The following is a 21,659-nucleotide window of genomic DNA, read 5'->3' as shown; positions in this document are numbered from 1 at the left end:
CTCTACCAAACAATGTGGGTAAAGATTTTCCTGCCAGGTGTCCATGCCATTCCCCCTCCAAAGAGGGACCTGGGCTCCCTTTGAATCTCTCTGGCATTTCCTTATGCCTCACAGTCTCCTTTCACCTAACTTTTAACATCCCGGTGTGACCTGATCGTGGGCTCCGTCTCTTTAGTCAGTGCAGGGAGACGTTCACCTCAAGGGTGGCATGGTCCATCTCCTCCACAGGGCAATGTCTAAGGCGGGGTGGATGGTTTGCTCTCAAAAAGAGTGTTCTCTTGCTGTTGGCTAGAAAGGGAAACTCACGGAGTAGCTGACAGTTGCCCCTGACCTGGCTCCTGCTGCCTCCACTGCCTGTGCAGCCTGTCTTGTGGAAGAGGCAGCAACTGCTGTCACAGGAGGTGATCCCAGCCTGTCTCCACTGAACTGACCTCAGTGCCATGTGCTGTGTAAGATACAAGCTCCAGGAGGGGAATATCAAGCTTCTTTCAGGGTCGCAGAGCAGGAGTGTCAACGCATGAAGTAAATACCTTGATTTGTTGATGTTACCGGACGGCCTCAGTCCTGGTGCCTGAATCGCCCATGCGGTGGGGAACAGGTTGCAGTAAATCACTGCAGCCACCTGCCTTCTAAAGCCATTCGGGAAGGAAAAGGATGCAGGGGATTGCCTGTGACCAGATTTAACTGAATATGTAGCAAGTCGCAGGAAGCGTTTCTGCACGACAATTTTTTCCACCTACTTTTTTCAGCCCAAGGAGCTTGGTATGCAGTGATACAATTGCTGTCACTTGGGTCTGTGTGGATGTCAGGGGGGGTAAGAGGACATGGGGGCCACCCCCACCAGCTCCACTCTGGTTCCCTCAGCCTAGGGCTATTGGAATTCCAATGTTTGGGGGTTAAAGGATTTATTTTGGGCTATAGCTAAAGCCTCCCTCCTTCAATGTCCCATTGTAGTTTACCAGAGAAACACAATTATTTGGACCAGTTTGGAAAGTCACTCTTTGAATTGTCAGGCTAGATTAATAGGGTGAAGGCAAATGTTCCTGACTTGGAGATACTGTGGGTATTGTATCAGGGAATGAGGCCATAGCACCTCCATGCTATTAGATTCCATGGCTGGCATGTACTTTTCAAGATGATTTGTAACTAACAATGGCTTATTGTGCTTTTCTTGAGTCTATGTCCTAATGTAAACGTTCCTTTAGTTTATATAACCTTCTTGCCATTTGCTGTTAAGGTGTTTTTACAGAACATATGTTGCTTTAATCTAGTTTAACTGTTACTTGGTTATCCTGAGGGATAAGACCTGAACAAAGTTTTTGTGGATTTGGCAGGCTTTCACTTGGACTTAGCTCCGATACTGGCTTTTGCAGGCCTTTTCAGTAAAGCAGTCAGGATCCAACTGAATGGCATTAGTCAGGCACAGACGTGCCAAATCCTTCTCTGTGGAGCTCATTGTTTGATGACACCAAAGGCAAACACGAACTCAGAGAAGCACAAAGTTGAGGAGAAGTCAGGGCAATCCAGGGCAGAAGCCAAAGTGGTCATTAGACACAGTTGCCATGCAGTATTTGCTGGTAGGTTTTGTATAAAAGTACAAAATGGAATAAACCACAAAAAAATGGCAAAAGCCTAATACTGGAGTTTAAATATTCACCCAGGCTCGGGGGGTGTTTTATGAAGCAATATCACTCTATAAAAGTAGGGCAGCTGCCGTCTCATGGACAGAGATGTTTTCTGTGCTGCACTGCTGTTTTTCAGCTGTTCCAGGGTCACTTACTGAGGGTCTGTTAGTTAAATGATTTCTTTTTGTTTCATGGTGATACAGAAGCAACGGCCAGGCAGAGAAGAGCACATTCAAGAGGAAACATTGAATTTTGGCAGCCTGGGAGAGAGGCAGAACAACACCAGGTCAACAGAGTCACGAAGAGACCTGAAAGATGGTTTTAAGGTACAACTGACTTGGCTGGATGAGTGCTTGGCCATTGATAGCCAGAGGTTCCTGTGCTGGGGAGCACCAAGCGCTCATTTCCTGAGCTCAGTGCTCAGAAGCCCGTGAGATCAGAAGGAGCAACCTTCTCCAGCCCGAGGGCGATGGGCTGCTCGGCCTCCTGCCTCTCGCTTCTCAGATGCGCGATGCTGCAGACCCTGAGCCTGACTTTCTTACTTACCTGGGGCAAAAGCCTGGGCAGTTTCAGAGCGGTCAGGTTACTCTCAAAGACCTTTCAATTGTTAGCTAAGCTTTTATTTATTTATGTATTTATTAAACTTGGAAAGAGGTGCTAAAGGATCGGATGCAAGGGCAGGGTTTAGTGAACTCTTATTTTTGCACTCTTTCCATGAACAGCAATAGTTGCAGGTGTAGCCTCATGCGCTCAGGCAAGGATACAGTGAAGGAAAAAAAAAAGACAACTGACTTCCCAGTGCCTGTTGCAAGTGCAACATCAGGCACCTAAAATTTGCTGCTAAAACACAGCAGGTCTGGCTCTGCACAGCGCCTCGCAGCTGCTCTGGCTCTGGGGACCAAGCTCCTGAGCAGCACTGGAGCTGATGAACTCCCATGTATTTCACACTGAGAATGGTCCAGCCTCAGGAATCGTGACTTGTAAATGCATATTGCAGAGGCGACATTGTAAAATTATAAATGTTTTCTCCCCTTCCGTATTTGTCAAAGATATCTTTATAGCCTTATCAATGTTTTCTGAGACTGTAGTCATTTGTCTTACAACAAAAAAGAGGAGGAAGAATGAGGGGAATCATTTAATTTCTTGATTGATAAGTGGGATTTAGAAAACAGTACTTAACATAGTCTTTTTATATTGAGCTGTAAGATATTTTTGATCATTTATCAGCATGGTGTGTATCAGCACTCACCCATCTGACTTGAAAAAAACCCTTTTCACTGACAGTCTCTGTACCTAAACATCATTCAAACTCTTTACCAAAAAAAGCTATAGGTTTCAAAACTGTTTGCTGATAATCTGCTGTGTTTTAGCTTTTCTTCCATATGTTGCATTTGCTAGAGGCGTGTGGATGGGCCTAAATTCTCTGTTGCTGATCGTGAGGGGTGCTTGAGAATGACGCAGCTCATCCCACTGATTTTTTAAACTGTTCTCTTGGCACAAAAATATTTCAATTATATTGTTTTTACTACTTTTATAGCTATATGTTCCTCAGGTAAAGGAAATTCAGAAATAATTATACAAACTCAGTGCATTAGTTGCAAAGGTCTACTTAACTGTCTGCTAGTAAAGGAAATAATTTGGGGGACTGAAAAAATATTTCCTCAGCCCTTTATACTTAAAAGTACATATTCTGGTATGCATTTATTTCGTCCATCAGCATGTTGACACTCAGAAACATTCGTTCTCTTGCTGTTATCATTTGATACAACTGTATTTGATTCCTTGCCATGCTCTGGACTCCGGTTGCATGCTCTCCACCGATCAAGGTGTAGATAAGAAAAAAGCAGCACGGGGAGGGAGCTGATCTCCAGCTGGCACATAGCCACTCAGCCTGGGAGGGCTTTCCAGATTTCCACCAGCTGAGGTGCAGCCCCGTAAGTTTAAACACACTGTGAATTTGCAAACAAAGAGAGTTCACATAGCGTATTCCTTTCTGCTTGTTTTTCATTCATAGAAGCAAAACTTTAATTCCCTTCAATTCCTCTGAAGAATGAGGAATATTTGGAAATGTATTGCTTGAAACTTGTTTTGTCTGTTCCCTTTAAGGCTGAGCCACAAGGGCACTGCTGAGGACGGCAGTCGGGGCCCCCTGGCCAAGCGCCGGACCAGGACCAGATCTGTGGCACAGATGGTTTCACTTACATCAATGAATGTGGGATCCGTGCCTATAATGTGTCAGCTCGATAGAAAGAGCATGCCTTCCGAGTGACAGTCCCCTAGCCCCTGGCTTCTCCCCATGCTTTTCCGATTCATTCTCCTTTTCTCCATCTCCACTTGCTGTTTGTGCTCAGGGGGATATCATGAAGATTTAGAAGAGAAAACAAAATAGCCGGAGTGGAAATCCAAATGATGCAGCTTATTCAGCTGTCATAGTTTTGTTGACTGATAGGATTATAGCAGAGATGTTCAAACGACTTCATTGTCAGTGGTTAACTCAAATGAACTCTCCTCCACTTGCATCATTTGGGGGTTTATTTACATTCCCAGCATCCATCTCCCTTTGGGAAAGTGGGCACACTGGATCTCTAATGGCAGACTTTCCCTCCTTCAGAGAATGCAGGACGTGCAGTGACAAGAAACATCAGGGGGCTCGGGCACAGCAGTAATTCCAGCGAATAAGAACGGACGCGAAGCACGAGGCGGACCGAACTCCCATTGCCGTCCGTGGCAGCATCCCAAATGATGTCAGCCGGATGCTGAGCAGGCAGCGTACGAATGGACATAAGCGATGCGTATACCTTCTGTTGACATTTTGTTTGGCAGTGATTTAATGCTAGCTTCCTAACACTGCTATTCCCCACAGTCTGCGTTCTAATATATGAAGAGAAGGATGGCAAAAAGATGCAAAATACGAGACAAGTCACAGAACTGTTTCTTTGCTATAGAAGCATGCACAAACAGCCTCCTCTGACAGCGTCAGGAGAGCACAGCATAACCTTTTTCAAGGCCAGAAAAGGAAACTCCCCAAACCTCTGCAGATACCAGTGCATTCAGCTCTCCTGATACCAGAATTTTTGTCGGGTTGCAAACCGGGCACAGTGCCAAGCCAGTGGGTGCAAGGGCCATAGCAGCATACACAGCACAGCAGTCACCACACACCTAGTAAGTCAGTAGCTGCATTACTTTGCTAATGCAGTCGTTCAGAGGTGGTAAAAGACCTGCTACGTACTTCTTGCTCATAACTGTACAGTAGTAAAAGCCCCTAATTCAGCAACGTGCTCCTTTCTGCCAGCATCAATGGCACTTCAGTCATGTCCAGCTGCAAAGAATCAGCCAGTGGTCTCATTAAAGCCCAGCTCTGTAGAATAAATTAATTTGTTCCTCTTTCTTTTGATGTTATTGATGAAGGAAGAAGTACCTGGTGGTTATGGTCCTAATGGTCTGCCAGCCATAGAAACCCTCTCCATCCAGCTCCTCCTGTTCCAGACAAGTGTCCTGCTTACAGCACCATGGTGTATGCTATCTCCCATTTTCATCTCCTTCTCTTTCCCACCAGGGAGAGCTGTGCATTTTCATTCTTAGCCACTCTGGAGAATATGAAATTGATATTGCACCCTGTCCCTCAGAAAGAAAATCCCTTGTTGCTTCTTTATTTACAAGAGCGTTCTTAAAAAGCAAACCATCATTCATCCCAAATCCAGAGGTTCCCAGTTTTCTTTCCACAAATGAAAGCAACCACCTTCATTTGTCTTTTTAGATGCTAGTTTTTTTGGCTGAGATCCAGCAGCATGTTTCTGTCTGATGCTCTCCTTGCTCCTTCTCTGCATTGCATCTGCCTGTGGTTTCCAATGGAAAGAAAACTTTGCCTATTCTGTGCATAAACTTCTGCCCCTCTAGCTCCCCGAAGGAGGGCAGAACCCCAGCTCACCCTGTGCTGAGCCTGCCTGAAGCAGGACCCAGGTCCTGGTCCAAGGGGCCACGGGTGGTGGGAGGGTCTCACTAGCAGAACTGGGCTGATCCCAAAGCCTTGAGTCTAAGGCTTTGGCCATTTACTCAGTGAGTAAAGTTCCTCAGTCACCTACAAGCCCAGGTAGGACTCAGAAAAACATTTATTCCAGCGCTTCTGTTCCTCTGCTTAAGAGCATCGCTTGTTTGCAGCCAGTCCTCCCCAAAATGCACAGACTTGGTGTGTAACTTACCAAGCAGAGGGAGATGTAAACACCAAAGGTTAATTACCCTCCTGTCAGAAACGCTTCGTGGTCCGTAGACATTGCTGTCAATCTTATGAAACAGAACCGAGGGCAGGAAGCACTGAAGGCATGTTCCTATGATAAATTAATGAGACTTGGCAGATCGCTGTGAAGAGATGATCCCTGTGCTTCATGGGAGGCTGTAACCTGCCTCTCCAGCCAGCTTTGCCATCGCCTTCATGTCGTGGTCCTATTCAGGACACCTAGCTCTCTGCAAGCAAGCTGTGGGATGCAGCTGTACAGGGATCAAGAGATCTTCCCTGAGGCCTTTAGTATTCCTCTTTGCTGCTCGGTAACACGTAGCAATTACTCATCCCAACCATACTGAATTGCTTCTTCCAGCCCTGCTAGCTAGTCAATAAATATATCTTATTTTTGCCTATAAGTCTCTCTTGGCAACACCACTCTTTGGTGACTTATGTAGCTGTTTCAAATCCAAGGGACACAGCCACGATCCCCCTGCTGCATGCTATTCTGGGGACACATGCTGCTAGATGACTGGTAGCACAAAAATGCCTCATCTGCTGCCCTTTAGAGACGTGTTCAACTATTCCCCTGGTTTACATAACCTCGGAGCAATTTACTTTCATGGCAGAACACACTTATTCACTCTATTTTAACTATGCATTGAGCTATAAATAATGTCTCCATGCAGATAAGAATCAATTTTATTTTATTTTTTTATAATCTTTGGAAAAATATTTCCCCAGACCCCAGCTCCTGAAGGAGACTTTTGCAGCCTGAGCAGTGAAGCTGCCACGTTGGCTGTCTCCTGGTGGGCAGCACCCCTCCCAGGCTGGCTGCTGCTCCCCCCAGCCGCCTCCTCGGTGTTACTGCTTGGGCTGTGGCGAAGACGAAACGAAGCACTCAGCAGTGCGCAGCTGAGATCACTGAAGTGTCATGAAAACTGATTAAACCAATGATTTCCACTTCCTCTGGCCAGCTGTAGGATAACATCTCCTGCATTACCTCCAAGCCACCTTCCCTAGAGTACACGTACTCCAAAGAGTAACAGCCTGAGCCATTGCCTAGCCAAATGTCCTGCTGCTTATTGCCTTCATTTTCTGCTGCTTGTTCTAGTGTTTTGCCTGCATTCACACAAGTAATGCTTGCCTGATAGCATAGAGCCCTGACCTGCTGTCCTCATCATCCAGAAACCTGCCCAGAGCTGGAGCATAGCATGAGCTGGTGGGGAATAAAGGTACGTCTTCAGAGCTGGTGGTTCTGAGATCTGTGTCTGCACCAGGCTGCAGTGCTGCAGCAAAGGGGTTGCTATTTTGGCAAAAGATTTTTATTTTTTTGGTGCAGATAATTTTTCTGTAGGTTTGAAGGCTGATGCTCCACTGCAAAAATGTTGTGATGGCAGGAGGTCTGGGCTATAGCAGCAGTAGAGAGACTTTAGAATCATTGAGAAGTAATAATATTCTTGAACTTGAATAATTTTGTGGAGTTTGTTTGCTTTTTAACAAATATTGTAAACTACTCTTTTTGATATGCACACTATTTCTGGCCATTCCCTGTAAAAATATGCTGGGAGCTCTTCGTATCTCTTACCCATGGCCTTTAGCAGAAATTGTAGGAAAGCTCTGAGGCTGTTCTCCTGGGCTGTAGAGAGATTTTATGTTCCTTCATTAACAAAAATCACCCACAGGAGAGAACGCTTGTTTAAGTATTGTACACGTAAAATAACACAGGTTGAAAAGGCTCTCTGGAGTTCTCTAGCCTGACCCCTGCTTAAAGCAGGGCCAAATCCAAAGTCAGCTCAGGATGCTCAAGACCTTCCTTGGTCAGTCATGGCTTGAATATCACCGAAGAAGGAGACTCCTGTCTGGTTCCTGCACCACTGCTTGCCCACCCTTGTGGTGAAGGATGTTTCCTTGTATTCAGTTAAAATGTTGTCTTTCTTCTGGGCAGCTTTGAGGAGACTCTGGCTCCATCTTCTCTATAACCCTGTTAAGGAGCTGCAGATAGCAATGAGATCCCCACAGCCTCCTCTTCTCTGGGCTGAAGAAAGCTGGCTCCTCCAGCCTCCCCTGCATGCCCTGTGCTCCAGCCCCTGACCAGCCTGGTGGCCTCTGCTGGCCACGTTCCCACTTGTCAACATCTGTCCTCGCAGTGGGGCAAGGTACATTTAATTCATCACATACGTAACGTGAAACCACGTTAGCATTCACCTGCAGGGTACAAAGTTCTGCCCAGGGTCCTGTTAGTTCAGGAAAACATTCACTGGTGTTACCTGAAGCAAACTCTATTTAATAAGTTCTTAAACACATGAATATGTTTTCATAGTGATATGTTTTAATTATATCGATTTTATTTGCTTTATTGCTTTGCTCAAACAGCGCCTTCAGGCACTAGGTGAGAGACAGATCTTCCATTTGTTCTGTATTGATTTCTCCAGACGTGTGGCTCAGTTCAAATAGTTACTGGCCGCTCTGTGGCCAAAAGAAAGACAAAGATGGAAACTGCAGTTTGAGTAGTATTTAGCAGGCATTTTGGAGTGATTAGAGACAATTTCATGAAACAGCTACAACTAATCATTGTTATTTCCGCTTTTTACAGCGGATTGCTGATGAAAATGTGACAGAACCCATGAATGTTTGGAAAAGTGTAGTTAAATCATTTGTCATTCATCTACTAGCGTATTACTTGCACTGAGGGGTCACATAAGTGCTGAGAAAATGCCCTAACTTCAGTTACAGTCTTCCAGAGAATATGACATCAATGTTAATAAGAAATCATAATGGGAAATGTAAAACAAGAAATTCCTTGCACAGAAGGGAGAGGATGTTTCATAATGGCCAGATCCTGCCCTGCTCTCAGTCTGCTGACCATCTGGAGCTCATGACCTTAAGATGTGACCCTGTCTTTACTTACAGTTCTCTGCCCTTGTGATGGCTTCTGCACACCTGAGGATTTCCCTTTAGCCAAACAGCCATTAGCCATATGCTGTACCTGACTTTGAGGACTAAAAGACTGTAATTCAGTGAACTGCAGCACAAGATCAGTGGCAGGATTGCAGATGAAATCCTTTCTATCTGTATTTCCAGGGGTAGCTATGAACAACCCATGTTATAGAATGATCTTAACCAACTGTGGGGTTTTTCCATGCTGTTACCAAAGCCAGGACAAGCTGGAGCCCTGGATGGGGAGGCTGCAGATATTGGCTGTGAGTCTGCTCCACGTGCTGATAGCGGGTGGTTTCTGGGTGGTGTTTTTGTGCCTTGTACCTGGGCAGCTCAAGAGAGAGCGGTGCTCCCCAGTCAGCCTTAATTCAGTGGATCTCAGTCTCCCTGGTGTGTCTGTGGGCTGAGCCGTGAGCCAGCGAAGAAATTGATCTGCTGAGTAACAGACGGGCATTGCTGTGGGCTGAGGAAACCTGCTGGTGGCTCAGGGCCAGGAAGAGCCAGATCCGGCGCTGAACCCGGGGCACTTGCAGTGGAAAATTTTTTTCTGTGGTGTGTGCAGGCAATGCACGGCAGCCTTTGGCAGGCAGGTGCTCTCCACCCATCGGGAGAGAGGTCGGTCCTGCCTTGGGGAGCAGCCCTGTCTGGTGCAGGGAGCAGGCTGGAGCACAGCACAGCACTGCACGGGCATGAGACAACCTGCTGGAAGCTGCTGGGTCTGGCCAGGAAGGATGGTGAGGACAGCTCACAGTGGTCTCACTGCATTGCTAGAGAAGGCAGTGCTGAAACTCGTATTTGGCCCAGAAAGGTGGACCTCCCTCCAGCTGTGCAACCATCAGCTTATGCAGGCAACGAGCAACAGAAGCCTTGGCGTGCTCCTCTAGGTGCTAAGGGGAAACGTCTCTGGTTCCCAGAGATGCGTTCCACAAGACACATAAGGACAATATATCTTGACGATGTGCCAAATCTCTCTGAAATATTCATGCATGCTTCCTGTAATTTATAGAAGCAAGCCCAGCAGAAAAAAATGTAATGCTCCTCTCTCTAAGGAAACTCATCTTTTCATGTAGAAATGTAATCTATATATTCACACATCTGTGCTGTGGCGTCCTTAACGTGCCAGTGCCCAGTATACGTGACTCCATGCACTATACTGTGATTTGTACATTTAAAGATCAAAGCATACCCTTTAGACTACTGCAATGCATCAGACACCAACACGGTTCCTCAGGCTTGCTTACAGTGATTTCAGATGAATTTTGGCTGATTAATGGGCGCTGCCTTGTTTGTTCGAGGGAGCACCTGTAAAGCATCTCTTGCTCTGCATCTCCCACAATGCTGAAGTCCCTGCGGCAAAATACAACGGGTGTCCTTGCTATTTTAGATGTGTCAAAGGAAGCATGGTGATAAACTTGAGGTTAAGGGCTGCAAAACTAAGCCTGCTAAAACAGCAGGGGTCCAGAGCTCCTCCCAGGAAGGAGCCACTTGAAGAAAGGTGGTGTGAAGGCTGGACGTGTGAGACAGACAGGAAAAATTGGGACAGGCTCTATGTTTTTAGTATCACTTTCTGAAATGTCTGTAGGGGGAGAGGATCTCCTGTACTTTCAGGCATAGCTGGTGCCTTAATGTAAACAAGTTCCCCAAACTTCAGAGTTGTTTGTTCTTAAGACTGCTTGGCAGAACACTTTGAATCAATTCATTTAGCTGTGACTAGGTCTGTAAATAAATGCTCCCTCCTGATAAGGTTCAAGTGACATTTTTAGTGATGTTTCACAGAATTTAACCTGCTTTCAAGTCTTCTACTGAGCTCTTCTATTCCTAGGTGGTGAAACTGTCAAGCCCTTTCCATTATCAAATCAATGTTAAATACCATTAACTTCACAGGTTAGATGTGGTCCTGCCAGCCTCACCTGGCAATGGTTAATCAGTTCTGCTGATGGCAAAGCCTTGCTGACCTGTGTTCATACCTAGTGGTGAATATCAAGGAATGCAGAAATTCATGTTGTCCCCTCTGATACTGAGTAGGAAGCAGAGCTTTGTAGCCTGAGCTGCAGACAGGGTGGTCCTGAGCCTCCGCTGCTCGCTGCTGGGCGATGTCACTGCAGAAATGAATGAAAGAACTGCAGCTTGCTCTCCTCAATATTTTGTGCTACTTAGGTTTCTAGTGCAGTCTTAAAGAATTTTTTTTTTTGGTCTAAAAGGCTGTTTGTTTGGTTTTGACCAATGAGAGCATGTGACACTTGTCTCAAGCTATTAACCGAATGTCCAGCCAAAATCAATTGCATAGGAGACGCAGACCATTACCTGGAGGTCAAGACCTCAATAAATATTACTGGCCTCATTGTACCAGTGACAGATTCAGCTGGCTGCTTCATGTTACAGCTGAACAGTTTAGACACTGCGTTTGTATATATTTGCAGCCCGCCTCGGAAAGACCATCTCAGGAGCAGAGCACCAGCGGGCAGCCTGTGGACTCAGGCAGTACTTCCACCACGACCATGGCAGGCATCTTTGTGCTGTTGTCTTTAGTGCTTTGCTGCTTCCCAGGTGAGTAACTCTCAGGGTGCCGCAGAGGCTTCGTACCTGAGAGTCCTGGCTGTCTCTAAGAGAATAGGATAGTGGCCATCAAATATTCTCCCACAAAAAGCCAGGCTGCCTCGATGCACTGGCATCTCACAGGATGCAGGAGTAGATTTCACGATGGTGTTAGATGGATCGCTGTTGTAGCTAGGTGTCTGGAGTTCTGTGCTCCTAACAGATGTTATTGCACGTTTTACACTCTTGGCACTGTTACAGTGCTTACACTTGTTGCACAATTATAAAGAGTGGATAAATATTTGAAACACAGCCGCAATGAGGTGGTCAGACCTCCAGCAACTAGTCACAAAAATATTGTAATGGTACAGGCAAGTTCTGTGTAGAAACCTGGCAGCTTTCCTGCAATGCTTTTGCTGCTAATGGAGAAACAAGAGATGCAAACAAGCCCGAGTCTGATGTTCTCCTTATGTATTTACATCTCATGAAATTACAAAATCAAAGACAAATGTTGTTTTTTTACACTCAGCTTCTTTAGATTGTATATCCCTGACAACAGATGCTGTATATGTTTGCTTATCCTGTACGTGACTATTTGCATTTATCTGTATTGATTCAGGTTTCTTTTCAGATATGCAATAGCTGTTTTCTAGGGTCAGAACGGATGTGTAAAAAGATAAGGAAGGAAAAGCTATTCTTTTTTCAATTAATAAGTCTACCTATCTCTTTAAAAGAAAAAAAAGAACAAAGCTATTCAAAAACACCTTTAATCAGTCAGCAATAAGAAACAATTATACTTATCACCATTTTGAAAAAGTCATACATGGTTTACTTAGTTCAGGAAACCAGTCCGTGGAAATCACTCAGTTTGGTCCTCTGTGTTGGAATTTTACATCTAGATTTCCAATTAACTGAGATATTATTGATCACATTGGCTTTATTTCACATTTTTTTTGCCTCTGTTCTTTTTTTCCTAGATGCTGCCTTTGGGGTTGAGGTGAGTGGGAGATTTTTTCTTTTTTTTTTCTTCCCTTACTTAATTAGTGTTGCTATAATCAGATCCTACAGTGTAAAATATTAAATTTATGCTGTGCTGCGCTCTACATCTATGCTGTATGTTAATAATGCAGTAGTAATATAAAATTGTTGGATTAATTCATTTCTGACCAGCTCTAAACTGGTCTAAGCTTTAAGCTGGTCATATGTGACCAGTTCTAAACTGATGTCAATAGACTGTGGTACCAGAAACTACCCCAAAACAACCTACTGAAAGAACAAAATACTGTGAGACTTTCCAGCTTCCAAATGCCAGGCCTTTAGACTTGTTCCTTTGGTTAAAACTGTTCGTGTGTGTTGAGAAAGAAAGAGTATTAATGGAAATGCACTGGAGGGGCCATGAGAATGTGAGAGTGAGGGACCCATGCTCAGCCTGTGCAAAATGATGCCTAGAAAGCATGAGAGATCCCTGTTGGTTTATCCCTGTGGGGGGCTGCATTGCTGTAACCCTCCCTTCTTCATCCTCCTCCTCCCCCCTCTCTGCATGGAGAGGTCTCGGCAGGAAGGATTTGCCTGTTCCCAGAATGACACACCAACACACATTTGTGCTGTGGCAGGGAAAAACCCACCGTGGGGAGGCTGGATCTGGTTGCTGCCACGTGCAAAATGAGAGATGATCATAAAACGCCTTCTCCTTCCTGTTGCTGTGCATTCCTTTGACAGGTGGACTGCAGTAGGTTTCCCAACACTACAAATGAGGAAGGCAAAGAGGTGTTGCTCTGCACCAAGGACCTCAGCCCCATTTGTGGCACCGATGGAGTCACGTACAGCAACGAGTGTCTGCTGTGTGCCTACAACATGTGCGTACTGCGTAGGGGAGCTCATCCTGCGAGCAGACAGCGGTTCTTGGGGCTCCTGGCAGCACCTCTTCCCAACAAACAGTGATCTGTCATGTGTCACTTATGTCAATTCCTTCGGAATGAGCTTGGGTAGCACTGCGTGACACTCTGTTGCCTAGATATCGCTTTAGTCACTGTGTCTCTTTTGCTGGTGTAATTTATTCAGGCTTTTCTTCTCCATCTCAAGGATGAGCCAGATGACAGCCCCTAGGGCACGTCTCATCCCAGCAAGAAGGAGCAAAAAGATGGGGAGATGCTCGACTCTGAACCATCCAAAATGGTCCTAAACGTCTCAGGGTCTTTACATTCCTGCCAGCCACTCAGTGCCAGCTGGTCAGGGAGGACAGCACTACCTTCTCAAATATGTGTATACACAGATAAATTGCAAAGAGTCAGCCCTCCCCTCCCTTCCTTGTCTTAGGTACTTATTCCCAGCACCTAGGGTGCACCAAGAAGTCTTTGCTGGACTTCCTAATATTTGTTTTTTCCTTCTCCAGAGAATACGGAACCAATATCAGCAAAGACCATGATGGCGAATGCAAGGAAGCTGTCCCTGTAAGTGAAATCAACGGCAAAGGAAGGGGCAGGTTCATCTTCTGTGCAGCCAAAGCTGCATATTGATTTGCCTAATAAATAATTCAAACACTAGATAAGAGAGCATATGATATGCCAGAATCTTGTCTTGGTCATCCTCAAGTGAACTTTCATCATAATGACACCCCCCAAAAAAAGCATTTTTCCTGAAGTGGTGGCATCCCAGAAGGCCAAATGATGCACGCGCTCTCCGGGTCTACTTGCTTCCTGCAAGCAAGCCCTCACTGGCGCTTTGTTGCATGTTCCCTCAACAGGTTGACTGCAGCACATATCCCAACATGACAAATGAGGAAGGCAAAGTGATGTTAGTCTGCAACAAGATGTTCAGCCCTGTCTGTGGCACTGACGGGGTTACCTACGACAACGAGTGCATGCTGTGTGCCCACAATGTGTGAGTACTGCGGGTGAGAGCTGCCTGGGGAGGCAACCGTGAGTCTGGCATGGGATTTCTACCAAGGCCTCTTCTGTAAGGCTCTTGGACTCCGGCCCTTCTTTCCCTGATAACTAGACCCTGTTTTCGTTTGTGATTAGAAAGAAAACCGTGCCTTTGTTCTTGAGAGAGAAGTAGAGGGCTGGGTGGGGACTTAACACGGGACTGAATGCTTCTCTTAACTAAATCAAAAGGGCCTGTGTGGCAGATATTGCCTTGCAGAGGACAGCAGCTAACCTAGGGTGTACCTGCATTGTCACACAACCTAGCTCCTGATTCCCCCAACACCCTGTTCTCTCGCCTGCCCTTTGCATCATGCAGAAGAGCAGCGCTCGAGAGGTGGTGCCACGGCCTGCCAGTTATATCTCACACTTTGACCCAGTGCCACAGAGCAATAGCATTTCTGTCTTTGAGACCATTGGGTACCATCCCATGTCCGGGGGGACCCAGGCCAAGTCCCATGGGGGAAGGCTGAAGGCAGCCTCCCCTGGAGGCCAGCCCTGAGCTTGCTTGGGAGGCAGGGGTGCTTCCAGGGCTGGTGTCTCAGGCAGTGTGAGCAGCTGAAGCTGGACATCTGTACCTGTGGCTGATCAGCATTGCTGGGACATGCTGTGTAGCACAGCAGGATGCAGGCAGAGTTCCCTAACGTGGGTCTTTCTCTTCCCAGAGAGCAAGGGACCAGTGTTGGCAAGAAGTATGACGGCAAATGTAAGAAGGAAGTTGCTACAGTAAGTGCGAGCTGCCTAATGAAGGGTTAGCTTCTGGTCCTACTTATGTCAGTGGAAACACAGCCAGTATTTGTAACAGCATCGGGAGCATCACTTATGCTTCAGCACAGGGAAGATTTTGCCTTCTGCACATGCAATACATGTTATCCACATTAGTGTCAGAAAAGGAAGAGGGTGAATGCACAGGAAAGGATCAGTAAAAGATCATCAGCAGAAATAGTCCATCAAGGCAGAACTGGGAGTAAGAACAGAGAATGGCATTGAGGGTCAGACCAGTGGGCCATCAAGCCCATGGTGGCTTGATGCAGAGCTCACTCTTAGGGGCCATAAGGACCATGTGGGAGAGAGTAAAAGTAGGGTGAGTAGATACAGGTCTTCCTGAACACTATTCCAACCTCCATCACCTGAAAACAGCTGGAACTCAGCTAGGTGTGATTGCTGTGCAGCCAGTGAGCCTCAATGGACTTCTCTCCCATGAAATTCTCCAGCCTCTTCCTCTACCCATAAACTTTTTTTCCCCTGTACTACAGTGCCCCTCAGCAAGTGTAGTACCCATTTCACAAAGAAACAAAATCCCACTCCCATGGCATCTAGCTAAGTGCTGATATTTTAAGCCTATGGGAGAGATATTGGACCATTATACAGGTATCAGTGCTGTCTCTTCTCCAGACACCAGCATTTTTCCATTTAATTTCCTGGCCAGGTCAGGAACATGGTGCAATGTGACTGTAAGCACGGCATGTTCAGTGAGCAAGCTGCTGCTGCAGCTTGGAAATGCAGCAGTCAGAGTATGATATACATCTCTTAAACAGGAAATTATGCTCTATTTTTATATTATTAAATCCTGATGTAGGAGAATCACACCTCAGTCAATATCAGATCGTGCAAGGAAGTTAATTATTTTTAGTTAGATTGCTATCGTTAGCACTGCAGCCGCAGTTAGGGGTTCAAGCCCTTCTGCTATCGACTCCTTCCCACCCTTCGCATTAAGACTTCATGTTCTGCAGGTTGACTGCAGCGACTACCCCAAACCTGCCTGCACGGTGGAATACATGCCTCTCTGTGGCTCCGACAACAAAACGTACGACAACAAGTGCAACTTCTGCAATGCAGTCGTGTAAGTGCAACCGCGGGGCGCGTTCGCGTTGTCGGCTGCCTCCTACAGGCACAGATTTGCACGGTTTCTGTGTTCTTTGCTGACCAGGCATTCGGGGCAGAAAAAAATACCTGGCATTGTACCAACAGCTCCTTTTTACTGTTCTTTTTATCAGAGCGTCCAAAGAGCTATGTCTGGTTTATTAGTATGGAGGGTTTGAAGACAATTAACCCGAAAGGAGTTTTTCTTGCTTATTGCGAAGAAAATTAAATTTGGAGTTTCGTTACAGTTCCCCCAAATATTTTTCAGAATGGGTTAAATGATTTCACTCACTTCATAATCAAATAGCTAATGAGACTGAGTCCCCCAGTTTTTGGCTCTGGGGCAGGATCCTAATGTCTTCTCTAGAAGCCAAGTGAAAGAACAGATTACAGCACGCAGGACTCCGTGTCTAATCCATTTTTCTCTCTCCTCACTTTCAGGGACAGCAATGGGACTCTCACTTTAAGCCATTTTGGAAAATGCTGAATATCAGCGCTGAGAGAATTCACCACAGGATCCCCACTGGCAAATCCCAGCTAGAGATCTCACCTCAGTTCATCTCGCCCTCTGGGGAACTCAGCTCACTCCTGATTTTCTTTCTCAATAAACTAAATCAGCAACATTTCTTTGTCGTGTTTAATGCTCTGCCTCATGCGATGTTTTCTTCTGATTTGTTGAATGATGATGCCAGGCTGAATATGTTCCATGCTCATAGCTCTGGGATATAACAAGAACAACATCTTGCTCCCCTCACTGTCATAAAAGGCAGAAAATTAAATACAGATGCATAAACCTCAGCTCTGTGACTTTGCACATAAATGATAGTCTGACTACATTAGTGTTCAGACCCTTTTTAGACAGTTGAAATACTGCTCTGAACTGGTGATGCTAGCTGATCTCTACTAAGGTATTTCTAGTGCACTTTCCCCATGCAGGCATCACCAGCAAAGCAGTTCAGCCTGGTGATGGGCAAGCCCAGAGCTGATGCCTGACCTCCTGAGCATAGCCCTTACCTAAAGACATAGCAAAGCCCACATTTTTCAGTCATGTGAGTGGGCCCTGCATGTTTTTCTGGGACCTCCAAATGACATTTTTCTAGATTTTCCCTCATCTTGGAATTTTATTCCACATATTTTAAAATAAATGTACTCTTTAAGCTTGTTCCTGCTCCTGTCTCTTTGTCTTCTCTCTTAGTTCTTAATAGCGCATCATGCTCCTTGCCAGTCCAAGAAGTTTTTGCAATCCAAGGACAAAATATACTTCTGGTTTTAAGAGTGTGACCTCTGTCATTGGTGCATTGTCTGTGAAAATTATTTTGCTTTTGTCCTTTGTGTATTGAATTGGTGGGTTTTTGATCCACACAAGAGAAACATAAATAAATGTGGCATATCCCTTCTAAAGAGTAATGTCTCCCATAAGTGTTCCTTTTCCTTGGTGGAATGAGGTCATTCAAAAAAAGGATGCTTTGGTGGTAAAACAAAGGATTTATGTTGAGATGGGCAGATGGATGAAGCAGAGCTTTCCAGTCTGGATTAAAGTTTTCTGGGATCCAGGCTACAGGCTTTGTTCTGTCATCATCAGGCTATCAGTCTGCTGTTGCAAACCTAACCCATGATGCTAATGGTTTTTAGGGAAAATAGCAATTGTTACTTCTTTGCAGATGCCTGTAAAAGTTTCTCATGTGCTTCTCCAGTCCAAGGACTCCCTTCAGTGTCTGGGACACCCTCTTGCTTGATCTCCCAGTTCACAGTTTCCCTGGATTTACCACAGTTTAATGATGTTTTATTGGGTGAGGCATGAAAATAAAAGACCTTTAATTCTGGAAGCCATTCATTTCAGATCAACAAAATTTTGCTCGTGAGAAAGCCCTGCGTGTAGCACTGATAACGTGCACGTAGAGGAAATCTGACAGCATTTTCTCTTTAGGTTTGTACAGTTGTTCTTCTGCCCATAGGAATTTTCCATGGTCCTTCAGAAGGCACCTGTCATATATTTCACTTCAAATAATGACACAGAGGGCGTATCTAACGTATTTAAACTTCTTGTGATTCCTGTTGATAAAGAGGCATTCTTTATGGCTTACAGCACGGCTTACCTCTGCCAAGCATCATCAAGATTTACCACCCTGACAACAGACCAGGAATGTTATTTCAGAATAAGGGTGGATAAGACAGATGCGAACACACGTACACACACACGTATGTGCATGATTACGATCTGAGGGCAGCACTAGGGCTGCATTCACAGAGGAAAAGGTGGACAGACGCCCCAGCCACCATGAGGACGGCAGGCGTGGTGGTGCTGCTGGCTCTTGCCCTTTGCTGCTGCCCAGGTGAGTGGCTTTGCTGCCTCCTGCTCTGTGCTTCACTAAGTGCTGGCTGCCTTTAAAAACACAAAAACATCCCCAAACTGGAAGAAGCTTCATTCTACAAGGACTTATTTACTCCTAGAGAGATGGTGTTGAAAAGACTTGACATCAAAGACTATCACTTAGGGGGTAATATTTTAGCAACAGAACTGAGTGGGTAAGAACAACTGTGGGAACAGCTCTGCGCTCGGTGCTAGTTTATGCATAATGAAGGAGGTGACATGTACGTTGTACCACCCGGCGACTCAGACATCCAGTGTTTAACCTCTGAAACGTTGCCGAATCGCAAATTATTTTCCTGAATGGCAGTGAATATTTCCTGCAGTCATCCTGAACTGAGAGGCAGTGTGAGAGCCTGAGCAGTTGTAGAAGCTTTAGAGGAGTTACACCTCACTAAATACTCCTGTTATTTAAGCAGTATTATGGAAATGCATATAAGAAGCTGCCTCCATGTACCTGCCAGCTTTATGGCCCTGTTTTCCTCAATAATGTGCTTATCTTTGAGTATATATCCTTGTTCATCCTGTGAATCATGGAAAATGACTTTCTCTTTTCTTTCATTTTGTACACCCTTTTCCATCTGGGCTGTAACCCTCCTGAAAAAAATTACAGTACAGAACCAATGTTGTAAACATCCAATATGGCACAAAATTTTGCCTGAAATTCCTTTTGTCTAAGAGTCACTCGCTAATAACCACTGAATTGAAAGTTGTTTATTCAGGACATGCATTCAAAGCTTTCAACACTAACAGAAGAGATGAATCGCATTCATGTTATACTTTGACTTTTTTTCTTTTTTCCAGATACCGTTGCACTGAAGGTAAGGGGCAGAGCTGTCTATTTTTTTTCCATCATTTCTTTCCTGAAAGCAGTTTCCATATAAATCATTACTAATCGCATTGTGATCGAGCATTTGAAAATCCTGAGTCATCCAGCTGTCTGAACAATATTTGCCACAGATATTACTGGGTGAAATTGCCATTTTCATCTGATAGTTTCAAAAAAAAAAAAAGTGCAGTATTCAGTTGGCATCCAAGTTATTGTCACGGTTACTGCAGCAGCGTTTATGATATTTACACAGGCTTTACATCAGTAGAGACTGAAAGGGCACAGCAGGAACAAACCACCCTGTTCCTGCCCTGTCCCTAGGCTTTTTTGTTTTTGACATCTGCTGATGGACAGTACTGGGGGAAGCCCAGGGACGGTGGGGGTGTCTCGTAACATCACCCTTCCTACGAGTCTGCTGTTGAGGGCATTTTTGTGAACACAACACTGCATCTATCTACAGGGCTACTGCAGTAACTACGTCGTACCCCGCAATTTCTGCACGCTGGAGTACATCCCACACTGCGGGTCTGATGGTGTAACATATGCCAACAAATGTTTATTCTGCAATGCATTTCTGTATGTATGAAAATAAATCTCTTCACTAACTAAATGGTGAACCAACTGAGCTTAACCTAACTAATCTGTCTTGGGGACTGGTTGGAGAAGTAAAGTTGTTTTATTTTGTGTTTTCCTGTTCTCCTACTAGCAAGAGTAATTATTCTTTTTATTTATTTATTTATTTATTTATTTTTATTTTTATTTGTTTAATTTGGGAGAACTACTAGGAATTTCCTTCTTTCAGGTATATAGAAGTAACATAAGTAACATTTAGCAGAGATCTCCATTTCCCTGTTAAGTAATTTGCTGAAGAGCTCTCTTCCAGCAAATAAAATCTATTTCCTACAGACTATTTGTTCTTCTTTTAAATTAAGTCTTTATCTTGTCTTTGAATGTTAGCAATAAGAGGAAAGAGCTGGAATAGCTTTGAGAATGTTCAGATTTGGTTAAGTTCCTCTGTGATGTATCCTTTACCAGAGGGGGGGATGAACAGCAAAAGTGCAGACGTTCTTTCTCTGGGGTACTGCTTCCTTTCTCTGCAGGAGAAGCCGTCGGACTCTCAGGTTGCTGTACCTTCGAGAGTGCTAACACCTCACCAGGCTCCAGCTCAGACAGGAGACTCCTCCCTGGCAATACTCCCTATGGCAGAGGCCGCCCTAAAACCTCATCCTGAACTTTGAGATCTCCTGATAAAGTCTGAAATGAAACTTTTCCCAATAAAACAAATAAACAAACAACAACAAAAGCCCTTCAGCATTTACGTCTTGTTTTAATAATATGTCTCATGATGGTTTTTTTTCTTAAGATGTTGTGTGATTATTTCACTGCAACAGTCCTGGGGTGTGGGTATTAATGGGTAAATTAAAGGGAGAGAGAATGCATTGTCTGATCTACTAAGAAATCAGCTCCATCTCTGAAGGCAATGAGTTTCTCTGAGGGCCTTCACCCAGATTTCCTAAAGACAACCAGAGCTGGGGATGCAACCTGGTGCAATGCTCCAGTGGATTTATCCTGCCAAGGGCATCCTGTACAGACACTCGCTGCCTCCCTAGCAGCTGAGGAGAGAGGTGGTGAAGAAGGGCACTTCCCAGCTGCATTTCCTCCTGTGGAAGTGGGGTAGGACACACCTGTAGGTGGGGAAAGCCTTTTGGCAGCCACTTTCTGTGCCTCCCAGAGCAGCAGGATGGGATGTTTCCCCAGGCAGGGGGCACCTGCCTGCCTGCGTTCGTGCTTGTGACGCTCATCGGGGTGCGGGTGAAGTTCGGAGGACTGCGAGCGGGAGCTTCCGCAGCCCGTTTCGGCACCTCACCCACCACTTAGCTGCTGCCTGTAGGTAATTGCGTCAGCTGCCACTTGTAGAGGATCCTTTGAGATTCTTGGGCCTCTGGAAATCTTGGCTGATGAAAGGAAGGGCTCAGAGTCATAGCGTTAATTTATTATTCATTACCAGCGAAGTGCCGGGAGTGCAGCGGGCTGTACGGGCAGCAGTCTCACAGCCAAATAGTTAATGATCTTAAACGACAACGTGCCACTTTCCAGAGACCAGAGAGAGCAGCTCTCTGGAGGGAGACGATTTATTTCCAGAAGACGTGAGTGTGTGCAATAACTCAGCACCAAGCCCCTTCCTGGGGCTGGGATGTCCCTCCTGGGGGAGGGATGTCCAGGTGCGGGGAGGCGTTTTGGTGCCAAGGGCAATGCTGAGGACCGTGACAGTGCGGTGGCAGTGCTGGGGGTGTGTGTGGCAGGCACCGTGCTCCTGTTTGTCCCCTCTGCTGCACGAGGGAGTCAGGTAAGAGATCACCAG

At 45.5% G+C, this 21,659-nt stretch overlaps 2 protein-coding genes across 4 annotated transcripts; both read left to right on the top strand.

Moving 5' to 3' along the window:
• The first annotated feature begins 1,800 nt into the window (after window positions 1-1,800).
• LOC310881712 (ovomucoid-like) lies at window positions 1,801-16,723 on the top strand. Of its 3 annotated transcripts, none has more exons than XM_083799254.1 (9): window positions 1,801-1,951; window positions 11,202-11,328; window positions 12,294-12,313; window positions 13,036-13,172; window positions 13,709-13,766; window positions 14,060-14,196; window positions 14,903-14,963; window positions 15,971-16,080; window positions 16,542-16,723. In XM_083799254.1, exons 1-9 carry the CDS (start codon window positions 1,817-1,819, stop codon window positions 16,585-16,587), a joined length of 831 nt encoding a protein of 276 aa, XP_083655380.1. In that variant the 5' UTR covers window positions 1,801-1,816; the 3' UTR covers window positions 16,588-16,723. The 3 variants fall into 3 exon arrangements, with proteins under 3 accessions (XP_083655380.1, XP_083655382.1, XP_083655381.1); XM_083799256.1 differs by lacking the exon at window positions 1,801-1,951 and adding an exon at window positions 6,823-7,076; XM_083799255.1 differs by lacking the exon at window positions 1,801-1,951 and adding an exon at window positions 10,990-11,091.
• A 1,523-nt stretch (window positions 16,724-18,246) lies between these two features.
• LOC310881713 (ovomucoid-like) lies at window positions 18,247-20,600 on the top strand. Its single transcript, XM_083799257.1, has 4 exons — window positions 18,247-18,433; window positions 19,273-19,289; window positions 19,758-19,873; window positions 20,398-20,600. The coding sequence occupies exons 1-4, from the start codon at window positions 18,379-18,381 to the stop codon at window positions 20,441-20,443; spliced, it is 234 nt and encodes a 77-aa protein (XP_083655383.1). The 5' UTR covers window positions 18,247-18,378; the 3' UTR covers window positions 20,444-20,600.
• Window positions 20,601-21,659: the final 1,059 nt, after the last annotated feature.

The sequence above is a fragment of the Anser anser genome, assembly GCF_964211835.1.
Source record: "Anser anser genome assembly, chromosome: 14".
Classification (NCBI taxonomy): domain Eukaryota; kingdom Metazoa; phylum Chordata; class Aves; order Anseriformes; family Anatidae; genus Anser; species Anser anser.
Note: the sequence above shows the minus strand (reverse complement) of the source record. Positions and strands in the feature narration are given on the sequence as shown.